A 27,016-nucleotide genomic window follows, 5' to 3' on the forward strand; every position below is an offset into this window, starting at 1 on the left:
TGTTTCTCCAGAGAACTACACCTTTAATTTAATTATTCATTCTATTGTTTTTCTGTTTTCTAATTACCATAGTTTGCCCTGTGTAATGTGCACCCACATTTTTGGCCTAAACTTTCAGGAAAAAAATCTTTTGTCTATATTTTTTAATTTGATTTTTAATTTATTTATATTTAGATACTTGTTTTTATAAAGAAATTATAACATTTACAATGGAATTATAAAGGAATTTTAACATTTATTTTTGATCATATTATGGTACAAGAAATTTTATGTAACAAATAATTACAAAATCCAAGAACAGATACAAAGTGTTTCAGGTACTACCCATGTATAATGCACATCCTTATTTTTCCCTCAAAAGTTTGGGCAAAAATTTCTCATTATACGTGGCAAAATATGGTAAATGAATTTCCGTTTTTGTTTGTTTTTTTATACTTTCCTAGGTATATTTTGTTGATCCATTTCTACCGTCTTGAAAAGAATGTTTTTGAAATTCTTTTTTTTTTTTTTTGGCTTCATCCCTTCACCTTTCTCACCCAGCACCCCCAACAGTTGTCAGTCTGTTTTCTGTACCTATTTTGTTCCGTTGCTATTTTGTTCTTTAGATTCCATATATAAGTTAAGTCATATGGCATTTATCTTTTCTAATTGGCTTATTTCAGTTAGCATAATACTCTCTAGGTCCATCCATGCTGTCACAAAATGTAAGTTTTCCTTCTTTTTTTTTTTTTTTTTTTTTTTTTTTTACAGCTGAGTACTATTCCATTGCGTAAATGTACCTCAGCTTTTTTATCCACTCACCTACTGATGGACACTTTGAGCTGCTTCTCAATCTTGGTGATTGCAAATAGTGCTGCAATGAACACAGGGGTTCATATATTCTTTTGTATTAGTGTTTTGGGTTTCTTTGGATTGAAATTCATTTTTATTATCATTTGCTTAGTAAGATGTTTAATGCTGTAAAGTTTTAGCTTGAGCTCAGCTTCTGAAGTATCTTGCTAGGTAATATTTTTAATATTGCTATAGTTTATGTACTCTATAAGTTATTTTAATTTTTCCTTTGCATCAAAATCTGAGAGATCTGAGAGTTTTTAAATTTTCATCTTACTAGGCTTATTCTTCTTATCTTAATATTTAATTTTATTGTACTGTGGTTGGAAAGAATTGTTCTAATTCCACTTTCCTGGAATATAGTGAGACTTTACTTTGTGTAGTAGTGTATTCTTTATTTTTAAAATTAAATATTCCATCAGAACTTGAAAAGAAGTTTTGTATTATATATGCACTTTGATATATATCTACTGGTTTAACCATATTGATTGTATTATGCAAACTTATTTGTCTTCTTGGTCTGTCATGGCTGACAGTGTCTATTACTATTATGGTATTTTGTGCATTTCTTCTAGAGGTTTACATTTTTATGAATTTTGACAATTGTTTTTAGTGCTGAAATACACTCATTATTGAGTTAAACTTTGGTCATTGTAGTGATGTGTAAACACTACTGGTACACAGTAATTGCTATGTTACTATTATTGAGTGCACAAATAACCTTTTGTGTTTTTAATAGTTTTTTCCTTGAATTTACTCTTTTCTGATATTAGTATTATGATTCTTTTTCTTTATATTACCATTTGACTGGTTCATCTTTGACCTTTTTTCATTTAACCTTTCTGAGTCATAAATAGACTCTTGGAGAGTTTATTTTAGATGTGAATCTCCATAGGTTTGGTTTGTTCTGTATTTTGGTCTCATTAAAGAATCTTATATTTAATGATATAATAAATATTTTCAGCCTTAATGCTTCTTGATTTACATTCTATTTTCTATCTTTAATTCTCCCCCATCTCTTACCCCATGGATTGTCTTTTATTCACATGATGTTTGTATTTGTCTGTGTGTGTAAGTTACTTTTCTTATGATAATGTAAAATATTTATAGTCTATTTTTTGTTATTTAGAGATTTCTTTTATAACTTTATATAGTGGTTTTTACCATCTGTTTATCAATTATCTATCAAGTACTTACTGAGTTGGATGAGAAAGTCAACACATATACTTCCTCCTTATTTTTGTTAATACCATCATTTCAATTGGCTGACTTTATCATTTCCAGTGGTATACCTATATCTAAATTTCTTGATATATGATGTTTAGAAAGTAATGAAATGTAAAGAAAATCTACATTTATTTTCCCCTTTACCTCCTCCCAAATGTTGAATATGGTTTATTATTATTTTTTATTGTTGAAATGTATAGTATTTCTTTCTATAAATGTACTTCATACTGTTGTATAACCTTATTTCTAAATATAAGTAGGTTCTCCCTATCAGACTTTTTTACTAGAGCTCCATATTTATCTCTTGGGTTGCTGGGTTTTGGGCTCAAGTCAGTCTTTTTCAATTAGTAGTCATGGAGTCGTTGTATGTCTAAAATGTCTCTATACTTGAACGGCAATTTGGATATGTATAAAAATATTTGTTCTCACTTCTTCTCCCTCAGAACTTTGTATGCATAGATTACACATTTTCTTGCACCGACTGTTGAGTGTTGCTGTGGAGAGAAGCCTGAGTATTTTGTTCTGCTTTTTACTCTGTTTTTGAATGTGTGTGTGTCCTATGTCCCCGAAAAATTCTCTTTCTGCCTTTGATATTCAGTAACTTTACCAGGAAATGTCTGTCTGTCTGTCTTCTTCACTAAACACACTAGTTTTAAGGGCAAACATGTGAAATTTGTTCCTTGGAGTCCTTTTATTGCTGAAGTCAAGGCTCAACTTGTACTGTTCTTCATTTTCCTTCTAGACCTTTCACTGGCTGCCCAGGGGGCCGCCCACCCAGCTAGTTAATGTGTACGTGTTTCTCTTTTCTTTATGTGACTCTGTGTTTAGCCTTGGGCAGATTTGGCTTTGGAGTCATTGGGCAGTTTCTTTTTCAGGGAAAAGATGAAAAAGATTACAGATCTTTGTGGTGATGAATCTTTTTGTTCATTTTGGCATCTGTACATTGATGTTCTAGCTCTTTTCCCCCCTCAGGAAAGGAGTTGGATGGGCAGAAGAAGGTCACTTTCTTCTATTGATTTTTCTGTGCCATTCAGCGGTTCATTAGTTTCTCCTAACTACAGTTCTGTATTTAGCAGCAGTTAGGGCTGGGACATCAGCCACAGAGTGGGACTGACCGTGCCTCATTCTGCTGGAAGTGGATTGGGAAGGTGACTTTCGGACAGTGAGTGTGGGTACTTTCTAATCAAATGCCTGGCTGTTTTGTGTTGGTCTTGTATTAGTGGTTTACAGTTTCCTACTTGAGTAAAGCGCTAACCCACATGGGATCTGGAGACTTTTGAGAACATTATCCCGGGTGGTGGTGATGAAATGCTTTGGGGAGGGGGGATTGACCATGTGTATGAATAACAGAATGTACACTGACATACATTAGTTATGCACAATTTAAAAAACATTTTTATTATGGAAATTGAAAAACATACAAAAGTAAATAGAATATAATCATGAAACCCCATATTCTCAGTGTAAATAATTATTCCCCATGGCCAACCTTGTTTCATGTATACCCCTTCTTATTTTTTCCCTCTCATATATTTCCAGACATATTACTGCATCTGTAAATATTTCAGTGTATATTGTGAAAAGATAAGGACCTTTTTAAAGACATAACCACACAGTAATACAATTACAACAATTAAAAATAATTAACAGTGCTTTTTTAATATCATCAAATAACTAGTCAGTGATCTCATCTCATAAATATTATAATTTTTAGCTTGTTTTGTGAATCTACATTTTATTTCACATTTAATGTGTATTCTAAGCCTCTTTTAAGCCTGAGGGTGCCCTTTTCAATTTACTTATTTTTATTTGCACTTTATTTTTTGAAGAAATTGTGTCACTTGTCTTGGGGAGTTTCTTAGAGAAACTTAGAGTCTGGATTTTGCTTATTGTGCACATATGCTATTGTCTAACATGTTTCCCTGTACTTCTAGAAGCTTGATCAGATTCAGGTTTAATTTTGGAGGGGACAACACTATTTCATAGGTAGGGGGGTATTCTTCCATCAGGAAGCATAATGTCTGACTTTCTGTAATGCTAGAAGTCTGTGGAATAATGTTTGACAAAACCAAACCTTGAAATATTTAATGCCTTATTTATTAAAAGTATGTCCTCTGCTCTTCATTGAAAGAAAAACTCTGAAGGAAGTCTTTAGACATTTAATCTGATAAGATAAGGCAGCAGCTGTGGTGTTAGTTTACGGCCATATGTGAGACTCCTCAGCACAACGAGAAGTGTAACCTGGGCAAGTCCCTGTCTTGTGGTGAGCTGGGTCTGCAGGTGAGCTGTTCTCAGTGGTGCATGACCTGCCCTGCTGGTAACTGCAGGTAGAGGTCATGTTCAGTCCATTTGTACTCATCAACAGAAAAATCATTATTGAGAGCCATAAAAACACATGGCTCCTGCCTTCTAAGATTTTGCCTTCTAAAAACAAAACAAAACAAGAAAAAGACAACAGTTCTTAACTTCCAAGGGACAGCGTTACCACAAGGATAAGTTATCTATCTATCTATGTATCTATGTATCTATGTATCTATCTATCTATCTATCTATCATTTATCTATCACACTATCAGCTTAAGTAATGAAGAGTTTTGGCATTTCCTAGATATTTGGTTAATAATGATATGTGGACAAAGATGGGAAAATATTCTTTTAATACGTATGTAACCCTTTACTGAGTGGGGCTGTTTCCCAGGTGATATCCTCTTGACCTTGCTAATTGCTGTTGCTAGTAGCAAAAGTGTTTGGATGACCCAGGAATATGGGGGACAGCAGAATCTTGCTCTCAGAGAGAAGTGACTTTTATAAGAAATCATTTGTGGCATTGACTTGCATAATACCATTACATGCAAAAACAGAATGTTCAAGTCTTCACTTTAGAGCAACTTTAGAGCAACTACATACACAGACAAGTCCAGGCCAATGAGTTTTTGACTTGGTTTGTAAACTGCATGAGCGTTCCCCACGCTGACAAATGCCATAACTTACCTCTGCTGAGACAGACTTAGTCCTGTTTGTCTTTCAAAGAGAGTATAGCCTGTGCAACCTGAGTTTCCTAGCTTCTTGAGGTCACCCTTTTACTTTATGTCCATGTACATAATGGAGGCTTAATTTGGGGGATGGCAGGAAATGCAGGTACCTCCACGTGGACTTCTGAGGGTTCTACAGAGTGCTGAAGTCCCAGTTCCATCCTTTTCATTTCAAACTGCTCCTGGCTCTTTTTCGGTCAATCCCGGCTATTTCCATGAGGCTCCAGCTCTGTCATGCCCCAAGCACAAACATAGGCAGAAGTGTATAACCTGCCCTGAAGGTTAACATTCTGGCCAGGAACAGCTGCTTGGCTGCCAGAAGGGCCGCTCCAGCTACCAACCCGGAGCGCATTATCACCACCTTCGCAGGGCTGTACAAGCAGCCACTGTTTGAGGGGACTATTTAATCAGTTGTCAGAGAGTTGGTAGAGGTGGGTACTGTTTTTAAAGAGAGAAGACTGTCAACCCAGTTAATATGCATCTGTTCTGTTGCACCTTTATTTAACTTTTCCTTTGGGTGCTCAGGTGGATGTGGTGGGCATGGCAGTGGAATCTGACTGATCAGCCTCCACTCACTCATCATTGGAACCAACTGTGTAGATGAATCCCTCTGTGGGAGTTCTAGTTTGGGGGGGAGCAGAGATTTCCAGCCAGTAGGTCTGTGGCAGCATTTAGCCTCCATGTGAATGGGGTATTCCCACACAGAACTTTTCAATGTTTGATACAGTTGGTCAGAGGTAACCATCGTTAACTAGCTGTCTCCCTCCATTCTGTTCGGTGGAACTGAGGTCACGGGATCGGGCCTCGCCTCGGAAGGACCAGATTCTCGTTTCTGTACAGCCCTTAAACAGTCATGTCACCAGCCTGGGCCTCAGCTTCTTCATTTGTAAAAAGGGAGTGTGTTAGTTTGCTAGGGCTGCCTTAACAAAGCACCCCAGACTGGGTGCCTTAAACAACAGAAGTTTTTTCCTCGCAGTTCTGGAGACTGGCAGTTCATGGCGCGGGCAGGGTCGATTCCTTCTGAGGTCACTGTCCTTGGCTTGTTCATGGCTATTTTCCCTCTGTGTTTTCACATGGTCTTCCCTCTGTGCATGTCTGTGCTCGAATCTCTTCATAAGGACACCAGCCGTGTTGTAGTAGGGCCCCCCATATGACCTCATTTGACCTGTTCGCCTCTTCAAAGGCCCTATCTCCATATGCGGTCACATCATGTGGTACTGGAGGCTAGAACTCCAATATATGAGTTTTGAGGAAGATACAGTTTAGCCCATAAAAGGGGGCAAGGCGGACGTGGGTGTCGGGGCATGTAAATAATGGTTCTCTAACACTGCTCTGAGGAAGTGAGGAAGCTCCCCATACTAGGTGACTGACTTATCTCTGTTTGCCAGTTCTGAGAGGTCTCCCTGGATATGGGACGTCCATTGCTAAAACCAAGGCAGTCCCAGGCAGACCAGGGTGGTTGGTCACCCTGTCTGTCCTCCCACAGGGGGCACAGGGTGCGCACTTGGCTTTCTGGTCTGCCTCAGCCAGAGCTGTCCTGCTTCTCTCAACTTATACGTCAGCACCCTAAGTGAGATTTAATTCAACAAAAGGCTTTAGAGGCCAAAAATCACTAGGAAACTACTTGGTTTGAAGGCGTCTGGGGTCCTCTTCAGCTGCCACATTCTATAATTTAATTTCATTCACATATGTCAAATTCCAGCCATTCATCTGAAAATATAAACTGACTGGAGCAAAACTAACTTGGTCCTTGTTTAGTTTGTAGCCAGCAGCGAAGCAGTACAGGAAGCTGTTTGTTAAGCCTTGCCTGTTCTGAAGCAGAAGTTGGTGCTCTGCTTTTGGGATGGCCGATGACACTCGCTGAGCACTCACTGTGCTCACTTTATCGAATCAGCCCCAGTCCATAACACAGCTCTATTAATGGGCTGCATCACCAGTAGCAGCAGCCCGTGATGCAGATGAATAAGCTGAGACACAAGGAGATGTGTAACTAGCCCAAGTCTCTGGGCTGGTCAGGGCAGGGCCAGGACCGTGCAGGCAATTTGACGTGAGTGCTGCTCTGTCACGGCACTGAGCCCAGATGCAAGTGTCCCTGTTGGTGGAAGAACTGGGACCACACTGATAAGAGTAAGGTAATTCCATTTAGGCTGATGGGCCAGATTCTTCTCTCTAGGAAACACATCTCAGTACCCTGCCCTCCCCTCCCCAGCTCTCTGTCCCTGACCAGCACCAGGCTGGTCCTGTGTTTTGGTGTAGTAGAAGCCAATCTTGGAGCGGTTCTCAAGGTGATGAGAGGTTTGGGGGAATCTCACAATAAAGAACACTGAATTGCATAATGACGAAGTTATTCCCTTGCTAGTTTCTTTTTCAGGTGTTCTGATCACACAAAGGGAGCAGTTTGTGCTAGTCTTTAATTCCTTCCTGTCACTTGATGATCTGCCTTCTTCAGAAAGGAGAGCAGGGGGCAGCGGTATCTGGCTGGATTTGAATAACTATTATTTGTAGTGTGATCATCTTTTTGCAGTTGATTTTGAAATATGGCAAATGATACTGGTTTTGCATTTAGAGTAGTGATAGAAAGTGCCTTTAAAGATATTTATTCTTATGAAAAAGCAATTATTTTAAATGTTTTTAGTAACAGCACAGGTGAAGTACAGATATAGCAAAAATTATGAAGCATGTGGTGAGAAAGATAGACTGTGTGAAAACACTGGCCAGGAGGAAAGGCTGGAGTTGATTAGAATCTGGAAACCAGCAGATGAAAGGCAGGAGTTGTCCAGCTGACCTTTCGGGGTCTGTGCCTCAGCCTAGGGTGAGCCTTGCTCAGGCTCTTGAGGTGCTGGTCTCAGGCCCCTTTGGAGTGTGGTGTGCCTGCCAGATGGACTCCGGAAAGATGGAGTCCCTTCCAGTGTCAACCCCACAGCTTTGGGATTGTCTTTTGTTTTGTTTTCATAATGGTTTTTAATATCTTTGAAATACTTCCATCAGAAAGGGTAAAGATAAAAAGTGGATTCTTGTGCCAGGTCATAAGGCTGTGCCTTAGGAGAATGCAGTCTAGGAAATAATTAAAAGTACAAATTGGAATGCCCAGCATGAGACAGAAGTATTTGCCCTGGGTGGACACCACGCCACTGTGTAGGGCTTGGAGGCCATAACTCTTGATGTTGGAGCCTGACAGCCTCTCGCCTGTGATTAGAAGTAGACTGAGGTTGAGACTCCTTGTCCAGCCCGGGAGCAACAGAACCTGAAAGGGCTTTTCCATGGGACCAGTCTTGGGTGACCTTGCTTGCTAAGCTTGTTGCTGCTACTTAAAATGCAGTTGACTCTTGGATAATATGAGTTGGAACTGCATGGATTTACTTATACTTGTATTTTTTTTTCAATAAATACAGTGAGCCCTTTGTGTCCATGGGTTTTTGCATCCATGCATTCAACCAACTGCCTGCAGACTGAAATCGTATTTTTGCATTCCCAGCTGCAGTTGGTTGAATCTGCAGGTGTAAAGGGCTGACTGCAGAGTTAAAAGATTGTCATGGATTTTCCACTCCACAGGTGGGGCCCCTAACCCCCACATTGTTTAAGGGTCAATTGTATTTAAACTACACAGAGCTGCATCCTTATTAAATAGGCAAAGTGAGTTAGCAGTTCCTGGTTAGCCAGTGTGATTCGCACACTAGCCTGCTGCTCTATAGGTAGGGTTTGAGCTCAGCTAATCTTGCAGGACCCAAGACCTGGTTGGCGGTGTTGCTGTGCATCAACTGATGCCTAGGACAGGCACCACGTCTTTCCTCGCAGCCCAGACTTTGTATATGAAAGTTGGGGATTGGTTTCCAGTGACCACCACAGAGGCCTGGTCACGGTTACCATAACCTGGGACCTGAGAGACAGAGACCTAAGACCACTGGCTTACAAATACTTCGTCTGGCACAGCCTAGAGTGACAGCTGTCTGGTCATGACCAGATATCCTCTTTAGCCCATTTTCTCTATCCTGAAGTATCTGTATAATCCCCCCATGTTTAAATATTATGTCTTTAAAGATGTTTTAGAGTCATGTTTCTGACCCCTCTAAATTAAACCCTCATTTCCTAAGGGGGTTCAAATCCCCCTTTAACATTTTTACTTAAAATAGAAAGGGAAAATGAAAAGAAAAAGTACCACAAAGTTGCTGGTTAAGAAACAAAGGTATTCTTGTTTTGAAAGCCCGCTGCCCTCTGTGCTGTGATCTATTGCACATAACAAGCTTTTCTCCCCACTAGGAAACATCTGTATGGATTGTTTCATTACAGCCCCACGATGCTTGGATTTGAATCACTTCCAGATCCCACGGACACCTGGGAAATTATAGAGACCATAGGTAAAGGCACCTATGGCAAGGTCTACAAGGTAACTAACAAGAGAGATGGGAGCCTGGCTGCAGTAAAAATTCTGGATCCGATCAGTGTAAGTAATGGTGGTGAATTGTAACCACAATGCAGTATTTCATGCACGCTGAGTTTCCAACTTCTTTTCTAGTTCTAGGGATAATTTTCATGAGACCTGGCATGAAATCTCAAAATAAGTCCTGATTTGTCAGCTCATTTGAATGACTGGACTCCACTTGGAGTTAAACTTTCCTTGACTTTGTGTTTCTTGTCCAGTTTACTGTTGTTTTGGTTTGGGCCCTCTGGGCTCTTCAAACGTTATTTTCTCTCAAAAAGAATGATGTATTTCATTCCCTGGGCTTATACAGAGGCTGGTCTCTCTGTCAGTTACAAAATGACCCAGACATGTGATACTCAATCATCTTAGCCTGGCATCTTATTTCAGAGCCCTGAACATCGGGGTTATGATGTTGGAAGCTGTTCTGCACAGTGAGGTTTTAGATGTCCTATCCTGTGTTGGGTCCTTTCAAGCTGCTTCTCCTTAACTGCTTTGGAAATTCATACATTTTTAAATTAAAAAGATATTTATAATACTATTAAGGAAAAAAGGGTATAATAAAGATATTTTATTGATATAATAATTAGAGTTTTAATTGGGATCTGAATGTCCATGATGACATATATTCAAGATATGGTAATGATGATGTTAAAATACAAATAAATATGCCCTGACTGGCGTGGCTCAGTGGGTTGGGCATGGTCCCACAAGGCAGAAGTTCACCGGTTTGATTCCCCGTCAGGGCACATACCTGGGTTGTGGGCCAGGTCCCTGGTTGGGCACGTGTGAGAGGCAATTGATCAATGGCACATGGATCTCTCCCTCTCTTTCTCCCTGCCTTCCCCTCTCTCTAAAAATAAATAAATAAATAAATAAACAAAATCTTTTAAATACAAATATGCTTTATGAAATGATTACTTGATCATGATGTCATACCTGTGCCCTTCCTCACAGAGTAGACTTAATCCAGCACACACTTATTTTTTTTTACCCTGTGTGTAGGATATGGATGAAGAGATTGAGGCAGAATACAACATTTTGCAGTTTCTTCCTAATCATCCCAACGTTGTGAAGTTTTATGGGATGTTTTACAAAGCAGATCACTGTGTGGGAGGACAGCTGTGGCTGGTCCTGGAGGTAAGAGGGTCTCGGTGGGTAACTATCCATTCAGATAGAGCTCCAGCGGCATGTAGATGTGTTTTTGCCTGAACACTGTACCATACACATTTGAGAAGTCGGTCCCTCCTGTGCGTCACAGGGGCTGACCAGATGTGACATTCTCCACAGTTGTCACAGGTAGGCTGTGTACTGAAAATGTTTCTGTTTCTCTGCTTCAGAATTTTAATACTCTTCTAATACTGAATGAACACAGGAATACAGTTGGAAAAGATTATTTTCTTCCCTATACTGGGAACATTTTATAGAAAACATAATTACAATTCATTTTCAAAAATTGTTAGCTCAAGATCTACTTGGCTCACCAAGCTGGGATTAGCCCATCTTCTCTTGCTAATCCTCACCTCAGAGTGGATTTTCTCAGACTGATTCTGAGGGTTGTGTGCACAGCAGGGTTGTTGGAGAGATCCTGCAGGGAGGGACCTGGAAGGAAGTAAGGAAGGCAGGATTGGCCAAGGGGGACACTGAACAGCAATGTGGTTGCAGTAGAGGCTTCAGCCCACCCTCTGGGAGGTGGAGAGCTGGGCTGCTTTGCAGAGCTGTATCTCTGCAGCAGCCAGTCACTGGCGGCAGGCTGTGCTGGGGGTGGAGAGTGACCTTGGGTTGGGGGGAGGGGCACTTCCTTGTAGCTGGGGGCAATTCCTGGTGAAAAGTACTATTGGGACCTGGGAGCAGTACTCCCAGCAACACTTGCTCTGAAGAGGGAATCTGAAAGGAGCACCACTGTCTCCACTGTTGTCCTGCCTTATTTCTCCCTTGTGAACGGAAGTGAATGTGTGTATGTGGGCGCAAGAGTCAGCTTCCCACAAATCCAGTTCCCAATAGGACCAAAATTGGAAAGACACAATAATGACAATCTGTGAATTTAGTTTATTAGGACTCACAGGGTCACCCGGGTTTGTTCTGGGCTCTGCCCCTCTGGACCAGCACATGCCTCTGAGCCTGAGGTCACCTGTGATCCAGAAGCGGTGGGCACACGTGAAAGCCTTAAGAAAGAAGCACCAAAGGAGAAGCCAGTCTAGTTCACCGTCTAGTGCCTCTTGTCTGAATCTTCTCCTGGCTCTGGGAGGGCCTGAACATGGGGAAATATATATTGGTTGCCATGGCAACCACGTATAGGGAATTCATTATATTCAGATGGGATAATCTGCAGGAAAACCAATTTGAACATTTCTGTCACATCAGTTGCCTTCCTCAGAATATAAATATGTAAGGGGTTTTTGGTTTTCAGAAATCATCTTTGTTTAGTTGACTGGTTATCATATAACACATTCTTATAATCACTTGTATTTTATTATTTCCCTTCCCTTGCCTGAGAATATTATAGGTTTTATCCTGCCAGTGAAGCTCAGGAATATCAGTGATTTTAAAAATGCTGCTTTTCTTGGGACATAGAAAATATGATTTCTAGGGTCTCTGATTATGTTCTTTGTCAGCTCTGTAAGATCTCCATGTTTTAAACCTAACTGTAATTTAATAATGAAGTTTCTGCCCATTTTAATCTCGTCTCAAAAAGGCTCTGTAATTAAATATGGAGAACTGGAACTTCCAGGATTTTTCCAGGTAGGCAGGTGGCCTGCTCACACTTTCAGCCACCTGGAGAATAGATGCTCTTCCCGATAAGGACTGACCTGAGGTCAGCCCTTCAGGCACAGACAGGTCGCTGGAAATGGCTGGGCATGGTCTTGCTAGCTGAGCAGGAACCCAGAACGGTGGACTGAGCCTGGTGCATATGCTCCTCTGCTGACTGTTTTTGCTTTTCCAGGGTGACAGCAGACGGGTGATGAGGCCGCCCTGAGACACTGAAGTGTTCATATCTCAGCAACACAATATGCTGGCATGTATGCCTTTTGCAGGTTGTTCCGTTCCAGCCAGCGTTGGGGTATAGGGAGCCAGATGTCCTCGGGTCTTTTCTGTTCCAGAACGGGCCCCATCTGCCAGGCTGCTGGGTGGTTAGGTGTGTCCAGTGCCCACAGTATGCTTAGAGAAACAGTGATTTCTGGGCTCCTAGACCTGGCGGGAAGCTCAGCCTACCTTCAGGGCAGTCCCCTAGTGTTCCATTGAGGATCAGAGCCCAGAGAAGGAGTGACATGCCTCTCTGGTCACGTAACGAACTCAGTAGCAGAACTGGAGGAAGAACCAAATGTGAGCACTTCACTCGGACCCCCCGCTGCTGTCTGCAGTCCTGGAACACAGGCTGGCACTGCCTGGCCGGGACCATGCGGGGCCTGGTCTGTCTCTCACATGCACACAGCGGGAGGGCCATGGTGTCCGCACAGCCCCTTCACCATTTTGTTCCTGCTGCAGCTTTCTTTGGAGTGCTGTAGGAGACTCACACAATAAAATTACCATCTGTTTAATATTGTGCTCCTCCTCATGCGCATTGAGATTAAATTTATGTTGCCTTTGCTGTTTCCTTGCTGAATGAGATGAAAGGACCAGTGAGCAGCTATTCCACAGAGCAATTCTAAAGGATAGAAAAATGTTATTAATAACCTTCTTAAATCACCACAGCTCTGAAAACAAAAGCAAATAAAAACGTCATTTCTGAAATTCATTACTAATTGTTAGCAGAAAGTAAACCAAAACTCTCTCTCATGACAGACACCTCCTGTATTAGAAAGATATGGAGAGAAAACACCCACATATAATAATGTTTTGGAGAATTTCTGAGTACAGTTTATTCTAAGGTAATATTAAATTTAAATAATCTGTAAGTCCCATTATCTCTCACCTAAATTAAATATAATAAGAATTCAGACCTTTGAGAAAAACGAATACTCAAGAACAAACACCTAGTATGTGCTAAGACATGAACTACATTCTTCCTTTTTCTCTTTCGGCATAAAACCCTCAGTAGGTAGATACTATTACTTTCAGCATGAGTCACGTGTTCAACTTGAAATAAATGGTTTGGAGTGTAGGGTACTAGTAAATGAGGTTGTAAAGTAAAAAAAAAGCTTTTAAACCAGATGAAAGGATTTATTTGTAATATCTTTTTATCCCCCTGAGATCTATGTATAAGTTCAGTAACTAAGCCAGTTGGAGGGGTGGAAGTGGGGGATGCCTTTGTCCAGTCTTTGCTTTAAGGCTTTAGAAAGTCCAGCGTGGGCCTGAATATCGGGGAGAGTGTGATACTTTAAGCCATTGTCCGCATGGCCATGCAGCTCAGGTCAAGTTGATCGCATTAACAATCAGGGCCACAGCAGGACTCCGGTGGTCTGGAGCACAGGGCTGGTAGGTTCTGATTGGCCAGAGGTGGCTAGGAAACACTGATTCAGACGGCTGGTTCTGGCAGGGTTCCAGAACGAGGGTCACTGGAGTGCTGGGTCACCAGAAGGAAGGTCCAGAACACTTGGGAGCAGAGAAGAAGGGAGGAACTTTGAAAAGGAGCAGAGTTACATCCTACATACTTGTGCTGTGTGTGTTCAGCAAAAGCAAGAGTTAGAAGCTGAGTGGTGGAGCGACCCTGCCCACCCCACTGTTCTCAACAAGCACATGTCTTGGGAGACTGAGATGGGAGGTGGGCATCCTGGAGCCCACCTACTTCTTGTGAGCATCTCCCCCGACTCTGACTAGAGCTTGCAAGTGACATAGTTTTCATTTTTTTAGGTGCAAACCAGTGACTTCACCTGGTATCAGCAACACAAACACAATTGTACCCAACAGTGTGGAGGAAAAATACATGTTGTTCTGGCCTTACTGAGGGGTGGCCATTGTCCAGCACAGTACTTCCTAAGGCATCATCTAGAGTAATTTTGATGATCCTTGACTTTTGCCTGTACCCTCTATGGAACTTAACACCCCTGAAAGATAAAGTCCACTGAACAAAAGGGACACTGAAAAGAAATTCCTCTTAATTCTGCACTCTGACTAGACCAAAGCAACATGCCAGTACAGAATCTACTGGAAAGTTAGAGCTTCAACTAGAATAAAGGTCTGGTGATTGCATTGCATCGGCCTTTTTAATAACATGGAGGAAAGTTGATGGCTAATTGAGCAAGGAACATTTTATTGCTTGAAATTATGACCATCTTAGCAAAGGCACATACTGTGATTGAATCAATATTCAACGATGTTTTAGAAAATAGACGTAGTACATAAATGATTTTTCTATTTTTCTTGGGTTGGAGCAAAATGCTCATTAAATTCTGGATGCATCCAGCTGCCACACTTCCTGAATGCTGAGGGGGTAGGAAGGAACACAGGCCTGGAGACACGCTTCTGTACTTGAATGCGAAGGCTGGCAGAGTGGGTGGAGATAAAGAAAGAATGCGTGCGCCAACCCTTGGCTGCCTTCTTAAAACTCTAAGGGGATTATTTTATTTGATGCATTTCAATACAATTTTTTGTCATGCTTTTAAAATATTCAGTCCATTGCATTAAACATTTTCCCTGCTTAGACAATTGTGTGTACCTGCTTCCCTTTTTTATATCCAATCACTCCAAGAGCTTTCTCTGTGATCCACGGGCTGCCCTTTAGCACTCTGCCAGGAACTTACCAACTTAGCAGGGCAACGTCCTCTAAAGTTTCCTTGAGCAGTTTAATTATATGGGATTTTTTTTGTTAATCACAGGCAGTCAGAAAGCTCTTAAACTCTGACATTTAGTGAACCAAAAGCACTGACTAAGTAAAGATCACTTTGTTGTTTTTAAACCCACCCCTTCATTTTGATCCTGCTGACAAAAATGGCTGCTCTAATCCCTTCATAGGCTCTAGAGCTACGAAGAAAGTTTTTATGTTGGCTACTTATATACAATGTCACTGAATAGGCTCCTGTTGCAAAAATGATCACATTCAAAGTAGGGCAGGAGACTGAAATGAGGTTTCAGGGGAAAATTCCAGGGTAGAGTTAGCTTGGATCGTCACCAGTATTTAATTTAGATTTTCTCTGGGTAGAATTTTAATAGTACACTTGCAATTCAGTGAAGCACATGCCTGCCTGAGAGAGGAGCCAGGCCGAGGGGTGGTTCTGAAAAGGTGTTACAGTGCTTTGCATTCCTATTTACTTGCTTTAGAGGATCAAAGAACTTTATTGTTATTTTCCTATTTTCACAAGATCCCTTGACTGTTTCTTCTTCACTTTCGGAAACCCCTGTCTATTCTATTTCATAAAAGCCTCTGTATCTGTCCCAGAATCTTCATCCTCACGACTCTTGAGTTTTTGCCCCTGCCTCTCTTGATTGCTTCAACACCTCCTAACAGATGTCCAGCTTCTGGTGTCTGCCTATTCTGTCCACCCTGCAATCTGCTGCCCAAGTCATCTTTCTAGAACACAAATCTGAACGGAGTCCTCCTGCCTAAAACTTGTCAGTAGCTTACTTTATCTAATGGTACGCTATGGTACTATTATATAATATATGCGTGTATAGTAATGAAGCCCATACTCCTTAGCAGGGCAGACCTGTCATTCCCTGTTCTGCAGCTTCCTTCCCATCTCCCTGCCCTAGAGTCCTGGCACCCTTTGTCCCAACAGTAGCAGAGGGTTTAGAATGCACGCATGCGTGGGCACACACACACATTCCTCATTCTTTCACGCTCCCTTCCTGTACACACGATGTTCCTCTTCCAGGGATGCCCTTCCCTTTTTATCCACTTTCCATAAACTCATTTCTCCTTCAAACTCATTGCAAATGTCACATCCTCTAGGACGATTTCCCAGATTGTCCCCTCTTCACTCTTCCTCAGTAGAGGTTACCATTCCCTCTTCAGTGCCACCATTCTCCCTTAGGCACACACCTAGTTCCCCACACCATACTCCTAATTACTCATGTGTCCATTACTGGTGGTGGGCTCTTTGAGGGCAGAGACTGTGTCCTGTTCATGTTTGAGTAATGGGTATAAACTGGGTGGTCACACACTATTGAGAACAAAGAGGTAACTCTCTTTTCAGTAACTGAACTCAAACTTGTTCTTGAACCCCCAGACTGCCTAGTGGAGACAACTGACTTTACTCATTCTGCTAAATTCAGCCCCACTGAGGGACTTCTTTGGGAAGGGGCAAATTCTAGTATTTATATGCCATTTTCACAGTCCAGTTCAAAGCTCAATCCTTTGGACAAGGACTTAGTACCATTAGGGACTTTTATTTTCTTCTTCCTGCTCCCTCTCCCTAAGTGGCACCTGGGTCTGGGCATGAGCAGATCCACACACAGCCATGGCAGTGACAGCAGGGTCTCACACTCTGGGGGACCCCCACACCCTCCTCCTGTCTACCTTACCGTGTCTCCCTGTGTCCCTGGGCTCTGATACTTCTCCCTATCGTGAGGGCCTCACTCTCTTTTCCTCATTCGAACTGTATCTTTGTCCCTGCCCACAAATGGAGCATAAAGTTCTGAGTCTCCTGTAAGTCATGACCAGGCTGTAGAGAAGTGTTCTAATCCCAGGCTTGGTTGGCCTCGCCATACTCTACTGCCATTTCCATTCAATGTGGACGCCCCCTTGTTGGCATGAGGTGAGAAGGTCTCCCTTTAGATTTCCAAATGAGAAGAGGGTCATAAGAAACTGAAGTTTCCATCATTATCCCCTTATACACACCATCCAAGAGGGGGCACCCTCACTCTCATCTTGTTCGCAAGTTCTCCGAGCTTTGTGCCATCCGCTCCAGAGGGTTTTCTTTCTGCGGGTTGAGAACTTTGCTCAATGTCATGTCCTATGTTCTTCCATGATCATCATTTGATTCTGCAGTCAATTCTTTGATTTTTGTTCCACAAAATATAGACTCTAGTTTGGGGAGTCTTGAGGAAATTATTTTACGTCTATCAAAAACTTAGCCTTTAAGACTGTTCTATGAATCTTGGCACTGAACATGCCTTCATTGCTCAAGAGGGCATTATATTGAACATTGGTGGTCATTTGCCCTTTCAGGGCCATATAAGATAGAGTTGAAATCAAAAGAATCTGGAATCCTTTGGAAGACATCACCCTGGTCCTTGACGTTAGTCATCAGAGCTCTCGGGGCTGAGTTACGAGTTACACCGACACTAGTAGATAGTGGATTCCAAGGACGCTTCATTCAGACTCAAGGGGCCGTCATAGTCTTCAATGCATTGCACTGCTGCTAGGATCCCTCCTGAAGACAGTCAGACAGTTTTAAAGATTTTTAATGCTGTAGTAGGTTTTTAGTCACACACTCTTGCTTATAAGCAATTTAAATGGTAACAATGTGGGCAGGTTCGGTTACAGGTTATCTTGTTAGTGTGTGTGAAAGGTGTCTGCCATGGACGTAGCAGCGAGTGACACGCAATCAAATAAAAACATCTGCTCACCCTCTATTAAAATGTTGCAGATGTTCATGATTAGAGTTGAATATATCCTAATGTATTATTATCTTGATAAAAAGTTGTCTTTTTAAAGGAAAGGTGCTGATCTGTGCTCCCTCAGAGTTTCTTGCTTATGAAAAGCCAGTTGACTGGGAAACACCCCCAGTGTTCACTACTCAAGTCTTCCCCAAATTGCAGACAAAGTGCCAAAAGGAAACGTAGGTTTCTGAAGCAGGGTCTTAATCTTTATAAGGACAAGGATGGCTCTGAGAATCTGATGTAAACTCTGAATTTTTTCTTTTAGCGGAAAAATGCAAGGTGCATATACACACTGCCTACCATTTCCATTACAAGCCCTGCTCAAACCAGTGAAGAACCCTTGATTTAAGGTGACATGTGGCCAACCCTGCCCTGCACAAGTGACTTCTGCAGTTAGTAAAAATTACTCAAGAAAACCCTTAAATTGCTGTGAAAGTAGAGTATATACCTGGTTTACATACTCTCAAATCTCAGTGATGGACAATACATAACAAAGAGCAAATAAGCAACATATACTTTTACAGTGTTTCTAATCACAGGCCAAAAAGAAGAGCCTGAACTTGCTGAAACCTAAAGTTGACTGTGAGAAGGCTGCATGCACATATGGTGCAACTCCACTCCCTAGAGTCGAGATGCAACGGCTACTCCAGAAAGGGCTGCTGGGTTGGCTTCTGCTGCCTGCGGTGCCAGCACAGGAGACAGGAAGATTTGAAAAGGGGAATGTATTCCCGCCCCAGTATCAACGGCATCTATCTTGACTCTTCTGGTCTTTTCTTATCCTCAAAATGCATGTTTAAAAACATAGACAGTATTTATATAAAGTGAAAAATATCCAATAAGTTGCCGTGCCTTCTCTTTTAAATTTCTAATAATGACCTGTGCTTTTATATTTCACTTGACAATTTAAAAAATCAACTTTTTAGACATGCACTTTCACTCATAAATCATCACCTTGAATAAACACACACACACACAGAACTAGATTTGCCCATGTAATGGAAATTCGAAATTTAATTATTCTGACCTGGAAGTTTGTGATCTGTGCATTTATTTGACCACATGGGGCTTGTATTCTTAACATCTTTTTCTTTTCTTTTCGCACGTGTCCTGCTGTTGTCTCTCCCCTGCATCTCCTCTTGCAGCTGTGTAACGGGGGCTCAGTCACCGAGCTTGTCAAAGGGCTGCTCAGGCTCGGCCAGCGGTTGGACGAAGCGATGATCTCATACATCTTATACGGGGCCCTATTGGTAAGAAAGCCCGCTGGGCTGGGGATGACCACAGAGGGGGCAGTTGGCCATCGTTGGATCCCACTGCAGATTAGCAGGGGGAAACCTCCCTATTATATGCAAGGTCTGTAACAGCAGGGAGGTTAGCCAAATGTGGACTTCGATTAGATTTTTAGTAGTACGATAATTGTTTTAAAATAACTGTGGATTTTCCATTTCTCTTTCCTGTTGTTTGGTGGCGGTGGGATGCCATGCAGGGCCTTCAGCATTTGCACAATAACCGAATCATCCACCGTGATGTCAAGGGGAATAACATTCTTCTGACAACAGAAGGAGGAGTTAAGCTCGTTGACTTTGGTAATGACTGCTTGTCATTTGTTTTCTTGATGTGTGCAGTTTAGCCAGGGGCAACAATTTATTGCAATCTCTGAAGACTGGGGCCTTACGCCATAGGCTGAGGGACTTTTCCAGTCAAACACAGGCTGGTGAATGGGGGGCTTACCAGATGGATCACCCTAGGAGATGCTGTTTGCTAATCTATTTTCAGCTTTAGAAGCAATTTTATTAAAGATAGAAAATAAAAGTGTTTCAAAAGAAGAATCTGACAGAAAAACTTTTTGCTTTTCTGGGAAGAATTTCATGTCTCAGGGCAATTGTGTATAATTTACATTTTGTCATTTCTTCTTTAGCATATGAAAAGAGAAAGCAGTTTGGTCTTTCAAATGACTTTCTCTAGCCTTAGGCATGCGTATTCCCAGTGAGCAGAAGGTAAACTAGTCCTTTGGGTCTGGGAACCAACATCCCTTTAAAATTGTGATTATTGCTGCTGCACGTGAGGCTGGTTGAACTGGAAACATTAACAGGAAATGCAAGTGTGAGAAGAAATGCAGAGTAATATTACCTAAGGCCAGAGAACTATTAAATATCTGCTTGCAACACTCGCGTATTGATATTCACAAACCAACAAACCATTTGGTTTTTCAAGTTTATTGAATGGTTGAATCTTCTAAATGAGTTCAACAACAGTTAGTACTTTAGCATGATTGTTACAAATACTGAAAAAACATTTACAAAAGCACTTTCTAAAATGTCCTTTATCAGTGTCAACATAGTAGAAAAGATTGATGATTTTGAGTAATCATTGTTTCATTGGTAACAAAGAATTCAGTGTTAAAATGTATCAGTGAATCATTCACTCAGAATAAATTACTCAGAAGTAAATGAAGTTACTTTAGGTGTATTGGTCTATCTAGTAAAGAGCATGCCAAGGAAAACAGCTGCAGGGGGCACCTTAAGTCTTATGCTCCTCTTTCTGTGTGAGGAATGGTGTAACTCCCCAAATGTGCGGCGTAAGTAACATCAGACGTGTATTTTTCACACAATCCGGGGGGCAGTGAGTATGCTGTGAGGGAAAGAACCTGGAGGATGAGGATGGGGATTGATGCCCATTTAGCCTCTCACCAGCTTTGTGGTTTGGCATGAAGGTAAAGACTCCTAATGTTTCCAATAGAAGTCTCCTGAACTTCCAGTTGCTGCAAAAGAAATTTCTGGAAATTAAACACAGAGAAGTATAGGTGTTTTTTTTTTTTTTAACCAAAATGGTATTGCAGGATTGGGTAAAATAAATGATCCATGGCCAGTAGAGGTTGTAGAGCCCTCTTTGGCGTTCTAATAAAGAGAGTGGTAGCAGCTGGCACACGTACTCCCCACCCCAAAACATCCCGTTGTTCCTCAGCAGATCTAGGCCTGATGTCTTCACAGGTGTGCCCTTTGCTAAAACACACACATATCCAGGTTTCTCAGTTCTCCTCATGGATAGCATGAGTGGCAACCCTTATCATTCTCTTAAGGGCTGCATTTGATTTTTGCTCAGTATGAAAGAATGCCTTCTATTTGTAAAGTACTTTACAATTTATAAGTCATTTTCACATTTGTTCTCTCATTTGTTCTTGAAGAAGTCTGCATTAGGTGTAATGGGTTTCATTACCCATTTGGGCGATGAGAAAGCTGCGGCTTAGAGTGAGTGGTCTTTGGTAGTGTGGCCGAGTGGTCTAGAGTGAGGTGGTCTGTGAGTGGTCATACAATTAGGAAAAGGCATAACCCTGATGAAAAACAGGTCTTCGGACTCCTACCCAGTGTACATTTACTTCTACTTCATTCCCTTGGGGTATAAAGAAGAGAGCTGGCTCAAGGCTAAGAAAGATAAAGCACATTGGAATTATATTCAAATTCAGGTGCTCACCGTTGAGGCCTACCTAATAATAATATTAGTCTATTTCTTTTTCCATTTGACAAACAGTTTTCCTGCTAGTTTTCCAGGCTTCTAGGTAAGATAAGGCCCTGAAAACTTTTTATGTTTACACTGATGCTCTATTATAGATAATACATGCCAATTTTCTTTCTCCATAAAATGAAACACCATTTTAAGAAAGAAATCACTGGAAACATATTGGAAATATAATAGGAATGTATTTTGGGTTGATCCTGGTTGTTGATGTTGTCTTTTGACTTCCAGTTTTCAGCAATACAGATAGAAATGCTTATTAGGAAAAAAATATTTGAGCGATTTAGATGTGATAAATGCTCCCACACAGCAGTCAGCAGACTAAGCAGCCTGTCAGCCAACTCAGGCCTGCCCCCTGTTTTTGTATGGCTCTTGAGCTGGGGATGGTTTTCACATTTTTAAATGGCTGGGAAAACATCAAGAGAAGAGTATTGTATGACATGTGAAAATTGCATGCATGTATTAATACATGTGTATGGAAACACAGGCACACTCATTTGTTTCTTTGTGTTCCGTGGCTGCTTCTGCACTGTTGTGGCCGAGTTGAGAAGATGGACAGAAAACGTAAGGCTCAAAGCCTAGAGTAGTTATCATCTGATCCTGCATGGAAAGTTTGCCGGCCCCTGGTCTAGCATCCTCCTCTGCTTGCTGCTCACTTACTACGACACCGTTTCCTCATAGGTGTGTCAGCTCAACTCACCAACACGCGTCTGCGGAGAAACACGTCTGTCGGCACCCCCTTCTGGATGGCCCCCGAGGTAAGTAGCGAACATCTATTTCTTTGTGTTTGTCGAGTGCTTTGGCGCTATGAGTTTTTGCGGGAAATTCCTACACTTCACAACATTTTCAGGAAGAAGAGAACCCTTTATCCTCTTTGACCTGTAAGAGTTCTGGTTTGGTGAGTGGTAATCAAGACACTTAACCACAGAAACGCAGGATTAAGTCCCATCCAGCCCATGGGACACCTTCATGCAATCAGAGAAAGGTGCCCCCTCCGGAAAATGCAGCCTTCTCCAAGTGTCATGGCTTAGACCCATCCAGCTTTCATGTAAATTAGAGAAAGTCACCTTCCCTGGATGGATGCAGCCCCAGTGGCACGAGGCTTGGTGACGAGACAGATTTCCGTTCCAGCTGGTCTACAGAATGACATGCAGGGGTTCTGGTCGTTCTGTGGTGGTTACATGCACATAGCAGCTGGCTCCGGAATTTTTTGTTTCCCGATGAAATCTGGGATTCGGTCCTAATTTAGTTGTGGCATCATCACAGAACTCTCTATGAGATGACTTACGCAGAAGTTTGGAGACTCTGCCAAACTTCTAGATAAGGCATACCCTGAAACACAGGTTCAGTTTTGCTTGTCAAGTCAGCGTTTAATTCCACAGGACTCTGCCTGTGCCTCAGAGCAGCTCTCCGGTACTAAGCCAACGGGCTCTTTTAACAAGAGGACTCGGGCAGTCATCTCTTTAGGGGTCTTTCTGTTACTGGACAGGGGGCCTGGCCTTGAGTGGGTCTGCCTAAGGTCAGCTGTGGGTTCTTGACTTCATATAGGAAAGATTTCACAACACGAGTCCAGCGGATTTTGAGAGTTTGTTAAGGGCTGGAAGAGTGAAACAGAGGAAGGACTTAGGGGAGAAGAAGTAACAGGAGAGAGTCGAGGAGGTGCTCTGCTTTGGCTCCTAGAAAAGTTGGAGGAAAGGAGCAAGCCAAGGTAGGGCTGCTGTTTGCTCACTGGGAAGTCAGGGAAAAGGGGGGCCCTGGAGACAGGATTGGGGGTAAGCCTGGTCTAGATGCCGCTGCCCACTGCTCCCCAGGAAGGGGCATGGGAGAGCCCTAGAGCCAACCCACACCGAGTCTTTGTCCTGAGGGCTTTTTTTTTTTTCTGCAGGTGAGAATCTTAGGGGAGGGTTTCAGCAGAATATTCATCAGCTTTTCAGGTGCATTTTAAATATGATGATGCATCAAAATGAGCACATAGGGGGATTTGGGAAATTCTTTGGTCTGCTATACTGTTTTATCTTAAGTCAGTCTGGCTTTTAATGGGTTTTGTGTTATTTGTTCCCCTAACTTCATCTGTCCTTGGGTTTAGCTGGCACAGACAACATTAACTGGGTTTCTGTTCTCTATCTCCCAGACAAGGGAGATTTAAACTGTAGTCTTTGTTCAGGGAGGAGAGGTATGAACCATTTGCTCTTAAGTGCCCTTGGTTAGGGAAAATAGGTTCTTGGGATTCATCAGCTGGCTGTAAGTTACGCAAACTCTTTGGCCTTGTTTAATTTTCTGGTCTCAATTTCCCCATTCCACTTGCCTGGGAATTTTCCTAGCTTCTCACTACCCTGTCTCGTTTCCATCTCCGTTCTGTCCCCACATTGTCCCGTCTGACTGCCAACCCAATCTCCCACACAGTAATTGGTTCCCACCGCTCTGCTCCAGCATCTACATTGTGTTCCTGTCGTCTGTGGCCCTCTCCTTCATACTGGGGATATGGACAGACCCATTTTAGAGAAAAAGAAAAACCCTGCAGATTCCAGTGTTTACTGAAATCTTAAATGTTTCTTAAACAGCTTTGTCCAGAACAGCTCAGTTGGTTGAACATTGTTCTGCACGGCAAAAGGTTGTGGGTTCAATTCCTGGTCAGGGCACAGGCCTGGGTTGTGGGCTCTGTGCCCTGTCCCTGGTTGGGATGCTTGCAGAAGGCAGGCAATAGACATTTCTCTCTCACATTAGTGGTTCCCTCCCTCTCTATCTCCCTCCCTTCCCATCTCTCTCTAAAAAAAGTTTTTAAAATAGGTTTTGAAAAACATAAAACTAGGAATAAACTCCTAATCACTTATATTTATAGACCTATAAAACAAAAAGGAAAATGTATTATGAAAAAAACTACAAAGCCGGTAACATTCAAGTAAGCACTTTTAATTTACTGAGACAAATGACATTGTTTTGTGAAACTCAGCTCTCCTTTGCATTGTGACTGTTTCAGAGCATGAAAGAACAGATTGTTTTAAGTTGTTGGGTCGTACTTACTACCCCGTGTCACGTGGAGACCCAGTTTGCCCACCACCGTCCTCGATTTCAGCTGGGGTGAGCTCTTTGTGCAAATGGCATCTCCTCTGGCCTCCAGCTCCTGCATCTCTGGCTTGGTGCCACTTTCACAGTGAACATGACTGTGGTCACCGAAATTGTGTGGCAAATGGTTGTCCAGATGATCTGGAGTATGATTCTACCATTATCCCTGCCATCTTATTATTATTAATAAAATTATCATTGAAGCAAAAACAAAACAAAACATTTGTAGGGGTCACGGGAACTTGAGAAACACCGCAAGACAGAATGGAAGCCCCTTTGGAACCTTGAGTCCCAACCCTTATCTAGCTGTCCAGCCTCATTTCAGGGCATTTTTCTCCAATTTACTTGGGCTTCATGCCTCAACAAGTGAACAAGTAGTTCCTCAAATTCATCCTGATACACGATTCCCTTAAGCCCTTTCACGTGTTGTGGCCTTGTCTGGAGGGACCCTGAGAACCCTGGAACATTCCTCCTCAGTCTTCACGTTTCAGCTGAGATGCATCGTCCTCCAGGACACCTTCCCTGATCCCTGGCTGACAGTGAGGCTGCTTTACACGCCCCCCCCCCTCATTAGCCCACCATGACCATTCCATTGTCATTGCCGGCAGACAGGTCTCCCAGCTGGACTCTCAGCTCAGCAGGGACTTGGGGCGCCCAGCTCCCAGTATAGGGCTTGGCACAGAGTGGGTGCTCAGTGACCATCTGCTGGATGAATGAATCCATTGGTAAAAAAAAAGCCAAAGGAGAAGATGAATTTGGAGGGTAGTTTGAGGAGGCCAACTATTGGCATTAGCAAATTGCTCTGTAGATTTTAATTGTTATTAAAGGAAAGTGTAACTGAGGGCACTCAACTTAAATTTGGGGCGGAGTAACAAGAAAGATGGTGTCCCACTTCTAATCACAGGGAGCTGGTGTTCTCAGAATCACAATGGGACACGGAGGGTTTTGAACAAATGGGCTTTGCTAGGTTCCTCCCTGTCTACCTAGTTCGGATTAACCTGTAGTTATCTATGATGACACATCCTTTTCTGGGGCAGGTTGTCCATCTAAGTGGCTTGTGGGCAGTTAAGGGGAAGGTCAAATTTCTTTCTGAGTCTTTGGATTCTTAAAAGGCAACATAAAATCAATATCCCAAAAGGCATATTTTGGGGTGGCAAACTCTGCTCTCTTCAGTATGATGAACTGCACAGTATATTGATCTTAATACGCTTTCAGTTCTGCTTGTGTGAATAAGTGGTATTTGGATACGCCGTGACAGCAAAGCACTCGTGCCACTGCCCGTGGGATGAAACCACTGCAGGCAACCAGTGCTTTTATTTTGAAAACGCAGCTGCAAGATCCTTGATCCTGTTTTGTTTTTGAGATATTGAATCAAATTATTCTTTCCCCATTTTTATTTCACCAGCTTGAGTAACTGCAATATTTAATTCAAATATGCTGCGCTTCAAACCAGGTAGCTAATGGAATGTGACCACACCACACAATCAAATGTTGACGAACAGTCCAAATGCATAGTTCACTGGGGCCGCTGGAAGCTGCAGCTTGCATTGACTATTATGTTGTTAACATTCTTCACTTATTTCCTCTCGCTGCCTCATTTGGACATGACTAAAGTTGAAATATTTTGGGTTAAAGCGGCAGCAACTCAGCAACGTAAGAGAAGAAAAATTCTAGGGGTTTGCCTAGTACTTTGTGTGATAATTGCCTGGCATAGTAAAAAGGTCAATGTGAAAATCAAGATCCGTACAATTATTTACAGACTCAGTGTGTCAGTAGTGTATTGTGACTCACGGAAGATTATTCTAAGAGGGAAAGAAAAAGGTGCAACATAGAAACTATGTAACAGATTCCCCTGAGCAAAATGACTGAAACAATAGGAAACTGAGTTTCTCATGTAAGTTTAGGTTGCAGAGTTTATTGATTCAGCAGCCCAGTAAACCAGCAAAAACCCACATTCTTAATTTCCGTGGCCATGACCCCTGCAAGCTGTGTGCCTTTGTTGTCAGGGACTGACTTGGGGGCAGTTATGACAACATCACCTGTGAATATGTGAGGGGCAGTAGTGGCTCCAGCATTCCAACAGCTACCTGTGAAAGTGCCCACGGTACAAACAGATGCCCCCCTTACTTCTGTGGGGCAGCTTCCGTGGCCAGCAAAGACATTTAAATGGGTTCTCCCTCCTAAGGTCAAAGCCTTGTCCCATCCGTATTGTTTCCTAGGACTGCTACAACAAAGCACAGACTGGGTGGCTTAAAACAGCCAAAGTGTATCATCTCAGTTCTGGAGGTTAGCAGCCTGACATCAAGGTGTCAGCAGGGCATGTTCCCTCTAAAGCTTCTAGGATCCTTCCTTCCTCTCTCTAGCCCCTGGCAATTTGCTGGCAATTTCTGGTGTCTTTTGGCTTACGGCAGCAAAGCTGCAGTATCTGCCTTGCAGTCACATGCCTTCTTCCTGTG

At 42.3% G+C, this 27,016-nt stretch overlaps 1 protein-coding gene across 12 annotated transcripts in view; it reads left to right on the top strand.

Moving 5' to 3' along the window:
- MYO3B (myosin IIIB) overlaps positions 1–27,016 on the top strand; it is a 440,217-nt gene that overhangs the window by 14,771 nt on the left and 398,430 nt on the right. For 9 of the 12 annotated variants that reach the window (XM_045196327.3, XM_045196325.2, XM_045196335.2 and 6 more), the window contains exons 2-6: positions 9,347–9,530; positions 10,512–10,646; positions 19,130–19,234; positions 19,471–19,570; positions 22,179–22,255. In XM_045196327.3, coding sequence (XP_045052262.2) covers positions 9,384–9,530; positions 10,512–10,646; positions 19,130–19,234; positions 19,471–19,570; positions 22,179–22,255 — 564 coding nt within the window. In that variant the 5' untranslated portion in view covers positions 9,347–9,383. Of the gene's footprint in view, positions 1–3,176; positions 3,221–9,346; positions 9,531–10,511; positions 10,647–19,129; positions 19,235–19,470; positions 19,571–22,178; positions 22,256–27,016 lie in introns of those variants that run through there. The other 3 variants (XM_045196329.2, XM_045196330.2, XM_045196338.2) reach the window with 3 other exon arrangements.

Source organism: Desmodus rotundus, chromosome 2 (genome assembly GCF_022682495.2).
Source record: "Desmodus rotundus isolate HL8 chromosome 2, HLdesRot8A.1, whole genome shotgun sequence".
In the NCBI taxonomy this organism is placed as follows: Eukaryota; Metazoa; Chordata; class Mammalia; order Chiroptera; family Phyllostomidae; genus Desmodus; species Desmodus rotundus.